Source organism: Nuphar pumila, chromosome 2 (assembly GCF_984573655.1).
Source record: "Nuphar pumila chromosome 2, dmNupPumi1.hap1.1, whole genome shotgun sequence".
Classification (NCBI taxonomy): Eukaryota; Viridiplantae; Streptophyta; class Magnoliopsida; order Nymphaeales; family Nymphaeaceae; genus Nuphar; species Nuphar pumila.
This window is the reverse complement of record NC_143250.1, coordinates 83,874,877-83,884,505: the sequence shown is the minus strand read 5'-3', so window position 1 is coordinate 83,884,505 and position 9,629 is coordinate 83,874,877. Positions and strand designations below refer to the sequence as shown.

The window sequence follows — 9,629 nt, the reverse complement described above, 5'->3', positions numbered from 1 at the left end:
CTTGAGCCCGTGAACTCAGGACAACATGCTATTTTTAATGACAATCATGTATATTTTATATTTTAAAAAAAAATAAACCACATGAACATGATTTTCATGATTCGATTAATCATAATACAATCAATATCAATTTAAACATGCATCAACATACTTTCATGCTATGTACAAAATAATCCTATACATGGAATCAAGTCTGAAACCTACAAAAAATAATTTATTTTAAAAATAAACACTCTTAAACTAACATATTATTAAGAAAAAAGAAATTAACTCTGAATCGAATATGAATCATATATATCAGATCTATCATAATAAAAAAAATATAGTTGATCATGAGTTAATCAAATATGAATCATAAATAAAGTCATAATTTTTTTTTTCAAAAAAAGGCCCATTAACCTTAATCGGTATGATCTACATAAATTTATTTATGAAAATAAATTCAACCATACGTAAAATCATGCATATAACATTAATATAGTCCAGATTATACAATACATGAATCATAATAAGAAACACAATAGCAAACAACTCTTAACACCCAATTTTCTCAAAAAGAAACCCTAAATGCACAAAAATGATTTTTACTATTCATGTTTTTCGTTCTTTTCGGATTTTTCTTTGATTTAAACCACAAATATCAATTTAAATAAGATTTTCTGATGTTGAATACACATCCATCATATATTTAGAATGTCAAACATAAAATTGATTCCATAAAAATATAGATGAATCTCTCCAAAACTGATTTTTTCCAAAATTGTTTTTGGAGAACGATTTCTACTAAGAAACCGATAATATCAGCCTCATCCATGTGATTGAATGATATACATGTGTTCCTGAGCATGTGTGGACAATTCATAATATGTACATACATCTCAAATATGTATACATATGCTAGAGTATGTGTACCTACTTCAAAAAGGTAAAAAATATGATATCAAACACATAAACATGATTCTATAACTGTAGCATGTTTCTTCTCTTTGATGCACACCGTACACCAATGTGTGCAGCTCTAATGAAGGTTGAACTAGTCCTAGACCAGTTCCCCTAGGGGGTGTGGGCTAGGAAAGAAGAAGAATAAAAAGAAGAAGGAAAGAAAAAAGAGAGAAAAGAAGGTTTTTTAGAGAGAGAGAGATCTGAAAATCAAGGGTCGAGTAGGGGGTTCCCCTCTTTGCACTCCACATGGGATATCTCGATCCCATGTGGACTATCATTCCTAAGACTCCTACTCACATCCCTCTACCTAATTAATGTTTTTTCCCTAACTAATTGCACTCTAAACCAATTAAGCATTCATCCTAGCTAACTTAGGAGACTATTTAAAGTTATGAAATATCCAAATAAAATAGAAGATTTGCCAAGTAGGATGATGGACCCACCTGGGTGTGTGTGTGGGGGGGGGGGGGGGGAGGGGGAGGGGGGGGGGCATCCCACCCTATTGGTTTCCTATTTAATTAACTTACATCATATTTTCATAAAGTAATTAATTAGATATTTTAAATTCAATTTGGATTGAGTTCATATCCAAATTTGAATCCATATACATTCCAATTCCAAATCCATATATTGGATCCTAATTGACAATTAATTAGATCCAAATTCAGGTCCATGAATGAATTAAATCTAATTTTAAATTCATGTCAAATAAGATTTTAGTTTAATTTTATTTTAAATTATCGATTTTCATCAAATTAAATAGAAAGTAAATCAAATTGTGAACCAATTTATCTTGTGTTCAACATATAGACTAAATTAACATTTTAATCAATTTGGATCCATAATTTAATCAAAAAAATCAATTTATATTATTTAATAATCAGGAAAAATTGGCAGGTATTACAGCCTTATATACATCTCCCACAATGTTCTAGAATTTTTGAGAAAAGGTACCTGAAAACCCATCAGGACACTGGACACTTTCGGAATATAATTCAAAAACTGCCTTCTGAACCTTTGTCGCCCCTACCTATGCATTCATCTTCCTATTCTCCTCTTCAGTCACTTTAGGATCATCTTGCCCTTCTTCTTCCTCCTCTTGCTGCTCTCCCCAAAAAACAAACTCCTGAGATATGCTATTGCATCTAGATTAATATTTTTTTTTTCTTTGATTTCAGAACCATTGTCCTTAATGATGAAGGATATATTCTTCCTGCATTATGTTTTCTTTGATTTCAGAACCACTCTTCCACTTCTATTGCAACCTTCTTCTCTTTTTTTCTTCTGTTTTTGATAATCGAGAAGAAACCACCTTGCTCAACAAGTTCATTGAGGTAGTATACAACCAGTTTCAGCCTTTCAACTAAGGACACACACCATGGGTTTCAAAGTCTGGCAAATTTGTGTAAGACCAAGCTCCAAGCCTATCTCCATGATAGTTGTGTGGGTTGGCTTGTCAAGATAAATTGCTAGTAGTGTATCATCACCAAAAGTCATCTTCATTGTACCAAGGGATCCGGGTGGTTGGTAGGAGCTGTCAGTGCACGCCTCCTTGTGATAGGACGTTGTAAGTTCAAAACCCAGTGGTATGTTGAATAATAACTGGTGGAGGTCTGCCTAACGTAGGGGTGACAATCGGGTGGGGTTGGCGGGTTGACACGGTGGGTTGTCGGGTCAGCATACCTCAACCCAAACCCGACCCGTTTATTAAACGGGTCAGCTATGGCAAACACGAACCCGACCTGTTTATTAAACGGGTAACCCGACACGACCTGCCAACTCGTTTAATAAACGGGTTGGGTCGGGTTGGCGGGTTGACCCGCCTGCCTAACCCGTTTATTAAACGGGTCAGCTGGGTTGGGGGGTTGGCATACCCCTAACACGAACCCGACCCATTTAATAAACGGGTTAGGCGGGTCAACTCGTTTATTAAATGGGTTAGTTTAAGCCCAACCCGCTCAAAGGTGTCAGATTTGGTTTACCTATACATATGACTAGGCATAACCAAATTTAACCTAATTTGTTCAACCATTGTGATCTCTGGACCGGACTTGGACTTGAAACACGAGGTCACTTGCGTGCTTACTGGTAAGAGGTAAGAGCAGTTTGTGCAAGTCACCATGTGATGTGACATTGCAAATTCGAATCCCATTGGATATATGGGTGGTTGAATAACTGCCTGGTCCTGTCTGGGTTAACTTGCTTTTTTTGTAAAAGGGAGGGAGTTTAATAATTGCCCCTCCCCCCGCCAGCTTTGTTACGGGAAAAAGAATGATAGGTTAAGTAACAAGGTAGGAAATTTTCAATTAGGAGAAAACCTTTTGCCCCTAATTTTATAATAGACCTCACTTTTCTAAAATTCTTAATATAGGCCACAGATTTCCTCAAAAACAGACAAATAAAGCCTGGGGTTAATATCCAACTTATTGAGAAACATGTTTTTTTTTTTTATTTGGCACATTCTCCTTTGAACAATGTTCATTTATGCTAGTAAGAAGAAAAATAAGTAAATAATTTGAACAATGTTTTCAATATATCGGTAACATTTTTTTGAGAAAAAACCTGATTTGGGCCTTATCGAATTGGACATCTCTCGAATGGAATCGGTCTATTTTTAATTAAAAAATTCATAAAAAACTTTAAAATTCTGAAAAGTTCATTTAAAAACAGAGAATTTTTTTTAAAATCAAAAGAAGTCAGAAAAAGCCTCACTGGTAAGAGAGAGAGAGAGAGAGTGTGTGTGTGGCGGTCCTGGTGGAGAGGCAGAGACTGGGAAAAGGTGGGCCCGGAGTTGATTTAGGGTTAAGGATTTAGGAAATGACTCAAATGAGGGGCGATTCAGGCAAAACCGATCCCGTGCATCCTTTCCAATGAATCGTTTCAGCATGAATCATCCAATTTTTTTAAGGCGCAGATTCATGACCCTCTCTTTTCTAGGATGATTCATGACCCTCTTAACGTATAGAAAAATTAGCAACGATGCTGACAACATTGGTTTTGAACATGTGATTAAGAAGGTTATGGCTTGAGATTTAGCACTAGTTAACGAAGACAATAAAAGGTAGGTACTGTCTGCAATCTTCAGAGAACCAAAGGCCCATACAAAAAATTCAAAAATATGAAGCAGCTTTTTCAAAAAAGAACAAAAGAGTGGCCTCTAAATGAAATTTTTGTGATCATCATTCATTCCCCACACAGACAAACGTGATATCTGCGCAGATAGACACACACAGAGAGAGAACTGCACGATACCTACATTGTAATCATATCAAATAAGTATAGTTAGTTAATTATATAGAGCGAGAGCGCGGATCAAGCCAAAATCAACAACCCCCATCATCTTTTCTTTTCCTCTGCATCATTCATTCCTCATCCGCATACACACAAACCACCATTCAAACCCCACTACATCATTGATCATACATTATCAAAGACAATATTAAAAAAGCCCAACACTTAAATTTTCCACATACACACACGTACTCCTATTAGCCTATAGTACTATGTTCCTACAAACAAACAAACAAAAACCACCTCTCCTCCCTTTCATTTACAACCTTTAGTAGATACAAACCCTTCAAGCACTATTAAACCACAACAGTAACTGCATACAAATTTCAAGCAACATTCATCATTTGTTTTTTTGGAAGGGGAGAGAAAGAAAGGGTTGGTGGGTGTTCCTCCTTATAGTTGTAGGGCATTTTATGCCACCTTTTGGGCGAACCAGAAAACGCAGTAGGGTAGGTTTCCCGAGGGGAAGGCACGCGGTGGGACGGGGATCACATGAGGGAACAGGCGTTGACGTTGTCATCGCAGAACATGGTGCTGACCTTGTCGTCAGGGCGGTAGACGGAGTGGATGAGGCCGTGCCGCTCGCCGTCGTTGTAGCCGTGGCGCCAGTAGTTATACGTCTCCCTGTAGGCTTTGTCGTCGTAGAAGTAGTCCTTCTCGCCCGTGTAGAACAGCGGCATGTTGGGGTTGGGCCAGAACTCCGCCTTCTTGCCGCTCCGCCTCACCGCCTTCAGCACCTTGTTCTTGTCCACGTACCCCGTCACCGTCACCTTCTCCAGCGGCAGATCCACCTCCACGCTGTCCACCCCTGTCCGTTGGCCACAAAGAGAAATGGAAATGAAAAACGTTATTTGAGAAAAAAAAAAACAGAAAACCAGTTTTTTCAGAAAACAGGAAACGGACTAGGAAACGACTGGCAAATGCATGGAAAATGTTAAAGACAAAAGAAAAAAAAACTTAATAACTTGATAAATTAATAAAACCAAACATAAGAAACATGTATCCAGATAAAGAAAAACATGTACCAAATATAGGAAGGTGTTTCCCACATAGCACACGTTTGGAAGTGGAAAAGATGTTAAGTAATACAAAATGGAAAATTTACCCTTTCAAACCAGACAAAATTTTTTGAGAGCTTTTCTAAAAAGTACACTTTTTTTATAAAAAACATTCTCTTATTAAGAAAAAAAATGTTTCCTACAAAAAAGAAAATGGTGAGGTTCTATCTCACCTACCAATCTCACCGCCACTGCCACCCACCATCATCACCACCCTCCATTTCACCACGACTACCCACTTTTCGAAAACTGCCCTTCATGATGATTTTTCATCTCACCAATACTATATACTACCACCCATCATCACCTACCTCGTGGAAAATAGGACTGGAGAAACTCTGCCACCACCACCACTCTTCATTTCTTTCATTTTCTTTTAAGATTTTTCATTTCCAAACAAATAAAAAAATTTATCATATCAAAACATATTATAAGCAAAATTTTATTTTTCTATGAGAGTTTTTCTTGCTTCCAAATGTAACCATAGTACGAAAAACATGTTTCTCATAAAATTTTCAGTGTTTTCTAAATGTTTTGAAGGCACAATTTTATACCACCGCAGGGGTCGCCCACACATTGCACAATCCGTAGCTTTCAAGGGTGGTCGTGGGGCCCCTGCCTGGGGTTTTCATAGCTTCGGAAAATGTTCCTCATCATTAAAAAAAAACTCTGCAAAAATGCATGCCCGTCGATGCGTTTTACGGATCTCACTGCGGCAATAAAAACGTCGGGTTCCCTTTCTACGAGAAAAGAGAGCCTGAAATCAAGGCTGGACCCCTTTCAGCAGAAAGGTTTCCGGTTGGGAGGGGGGTTCCGATTGCTTTTCAGCGGAGCAGAAGAGGTGCCGGTCCCTAAAATTCAGAATCAGATTTACTTTGGTCTGGCCATAGGGATGTGGGTGACATTAGACCCGATCCGATCGCCAAGCCAAGCCGGCTAATTTGTCGTGTACAAGAGTGGTTTTGGCTTTTAAGTGTAGGATATGGTTCCCTTATGTGCTATGGATGACCCAGATCGAATTCTATTACAACTTTTTCCCTTTTTTCTTTCGGGTGAAAGGATGGTTGATGGTTGATGGTTGATGGTTGATGGTTGACGGTTGAAACCATACACAACTTGGTTAGCTTTTGGGACTCTCTATGATGGGAGTCAAAGCCTGTCATTGGACCCTGCCACCTATGGTCTAATAAGATCCATACCCGATCAAAGAAGCACAAATTAGAGCCCATGCTATACAAGCGGCTGCAATGGTTCCGAGTCGATGAACCGAGTCTCTAACGACTCGGGGGCACATCTGACTCGGAAACCTTTCGATTAAAAAACGTACATCTCAGTCTCGACGTCCAAGTCCAGTCCAGCCCAGCCCGAGTTATTATTTGATAGAACATCCTAAGCCAACTAGACGAACGACTCGGTGTGAAAGAGTGAGCCGGTTCAAGTCTCAAACTTTCATACCAGGACCCCCTACTGTCGAAGTAAATGAGGCCCTCTGTCGGGAGCGTACTTTTCTTTGTGGGATAGCTTTTGGCAGAGTAGCCTGATGAATGATGATGTCTAGGGAGCATCGACAAGTATGGTGGCCATTACGGGGCTTAGAATTCTCCAATATTTTAAAGCACCCACGAATGACTTCGTTTTCAATGCTACTGTATTCTTTGCAATGATGAGAAAGACCACTCAGCCATGGCCATGCTAAAGTTAAACCCTTCGATATTCCGGGAACGGAGTAGGTATACTTTTTTGGGTTTTGGAGATATTTCACTTTCAAAAGTATATATATATATATATATATAGAGAGAGAGAGAGAGAGAGAGAGAGAGAATCTATGGTAGTTCAGAACCACAACATAGGGTGATATACTCTCTTGTTGGCATTCATCTAGCCACTGATTTTTAAATCCTAACATAGGGAAATGTTTAGCGTGGTTTATGTTTTGGGAAGTTCAATCATGTTCATCATACCAAAGGATTTATATTTACAAGACACACAAAAGAAAAGGGTGGGGGGAGTGAGGCGGAGGAGAAAGTGAAGGAGCGTGGTGAGGAAAAGGTTAGCCAAACATGGACCAAGATGAGGGATAGTCTCCTCTAAAGGCATAAAAGGGTCCTCTTCCTCGAGAAAGTTGGCCACGCCTGTGTTCCTTTTTCCTTCTACGTTCCTTTATTCTTCTTTTTCAAATCTTTTAGAGAGAGAGAGAGAGAATACCTGTAAGTTTCATGATCGCGTTTTTTACTATCCTTTCACATCCCTCGCAACACATCCTCACCTTGAGCTCCACTGTCTGCAAACAACAGAAAAAACAATAAAGGTTCAGAGAGAGAGAGAGAGTGTTCATTTAGTAAACAAAAGAAGGAAAAGTAGATCAAAGAAGAAGAAGAATAGGAGTAAAGAAGCAATATTAGGAAGTGATGGGAATGAACCTGCAGGGAAAGGGGTTGTCCCTTAGTCATGCTGAAGCTTCGGTGACGAAAGAACGAGTGATCGAAGGTCGAAAGCAAAGAGTCCAACGTTCTCTCTATCAAAGTAGCCATGAACCACTGTGCTTATATATATATATATTGAAAAATGGGGTTACCTTGGGCAACAAGAAGAAGATTGGAGAGAGAGAGATATGGCTGATGACTAAGATATTCTTCTCTCAAGGGGCATCGCTTCCTTCCAGTTATAAATCTACTTATATCTGTTCATTATATGGTTGTTTATGCTCAATGTTCCAATATTCTTGATACTCCTTGAGGACGTTTGCCACCACCCGCTTTTACCTTTTCTCGAGCTAGCTGCTTCTGCTGCCACTTTCCGAAAGTGGACATTAACTCTTGGTCATGGACACTTTACAAGGCCACAATTAGGGGTGTCAACGGGTTGGGTTTGGTTCGGACTCAGGTGTCAGGTGGAACCCGATTTTCGGGTATGGTATCGGGTCCCGTCTCAAGTTTAATCCGGTCCACTATAAGAAAAACCATACTCTGATTCAATAAAAATTATATGAACCAAAACCGGACCATACCCAGTAAAACCATATTTTTTATCATTTTTATATTGAAAATTTGTGCGTCTTAATCGAAACTTGGGTCGGGTCCAGGTCTGGTATAAAATTTCACAAACTATATCCGGGTCCATGAATTAATCGGACCTTCGGCTCCAAACTTGGGTCTTCTTATTTATCACCATACCAGACCTTATAGGGATTTCTTCGGGTTGGGTCCGGGTAAACCAGGCCCGTTGACAGCCATGTCTAGAGTCTCTGCACTCATCTAGCAAAGTTATAGTTTTGGGTGTAGGCTTTGACCAAGTTGTGGGTTGCGGTTAAAACCCTAAGAAAGTGTTTTAAAGTGGATAAACTTGATCAACCTATTCAATCTCGTTACTGTGAGGAAAATCCCATGATAATTTTTTAAAAATTTGATTCTTTTTAAGAAAAACTAAAAGTAGACAATTTTAAAATAGGTGATATTTTTGAAAACATTGTATTCTCTTCAAGAGTGTACCTGTTTTTAAAGCTTCATGAGAATCATGATATTGAATCAAAATATTGCTGATGTTTTTGTAAATAGGTCCCAAACTCCCAACAACCGTCTTTAAAACACTCTAGTCAGTGTATAAGTGCTAGGTGCACTTTGTGACAGCAGAATGAAGAGCATTGGTGGTCATGTTTTGAACCACATATATATATATATATATATATATATATATATATATATATATATATATATATATATATATATATATATATATATATATATATATATATATTTAAAGGCAAGCTAGGGTTAGGCAGACCCTTACCAGATATCATTACTATGACAAAATATTTGCTGATGTTTTTCTAAATAGGTCCCAAACTCCCAATAACTGTCTGAACAGTGTTTGGAGACTACTTTCGATCTCCTCAGGCCACATTTGCCCAGGTCTTACTGCCTGAGGGTAGAGGTGTAGGTGAAGGGGCATTTATCTCCTCCGCATTAAATTATACTTTCATCCGCAGTGCAACATTGAGTGCTGGAAGACCTCTAGTGAGGCCATTCCTGAGTGTTAATTCTTTGCTTCCCTTCGCCTTCTGTTTCTCCCTCCATCTCTCATCAGCTTATCTGTTTTGAACCATGATCTGCCGTACTACGAATTAGACCCAAAGAATTTGGCTATGGGTGTTCTTTGCCATATCACATTGACAAGAGTCATGATGGTCATTTTTTTAAAAACCATGATACACTTGCAGAAGTCATGATGATGAAATGGTATCTAAAACCCTTACATTAATGCCTCAGTTATGGCCCAACCGGCCCACAGAAGCATGGGTAAACATAATCTGCAAGCGAATGACCTTGTGTGTAAATGCAT

At 38.6% G+C, this 9,629-nt stretch overlaps 1 protein-coding gene across 1 annotated transcript; it reads right to left on the bottom strand.

The window, feature by feature from the left end:
• Window positions 1-4,397: 4,397 nt before the first annotated feature.
• Window positions 4,398-7,821, bottom strand: LOC149845884 (heavy metal-associated isoprenylated plant protein 44-like). The gene is made up of 3 exons (XM_089997771.1): window positions 7,712-7,821; window positions 7,497-7,572; window positions 4,398-5,041 (listed from the first exon to the last, which is right to left on the bottom strand). Exons 1-3 carry the CDS (start codon window positions 7,739-7,741, stop codon window positions 4,722-4,724), a joined length of 426 nt encoding a protein of 141 aa, XP_089853897.1. The 5' UTR covers window positions 7,742-7,821; the 3' UTR covers window positions 4,398-4,721.
• Between the last annotated feature and the right edge of the window lie 1,808 nt (window positions 7,822-9,629).

What these genes read in the sequence shown, in the direction of transcription:
- LOC149845884 (XM_089997771.1), bottom strand. Translation starts at nt 7,741, where the DNA reads ATGACTAAGGGACAACCCCTTTCCCTGCAG. An exon ending in GACAACCCCTTTCCCTGCAG is followed by an intron (nt 7,573 to 7,711) that starts GTTCATTCCCAT and finishes TGTTGTTTGCAG; the next exon opens with ACAGTGGAGCTCAAGGTGAG. An exon ending in CGCGATCATGAAACTTACAG is followed by an intron (nt 5,042 to 7,496) that starts GTATTCTCTCTC and finishes GCCAACGGACAG; the next exon opens with GGGTGGACAGCGTGGAGGTG.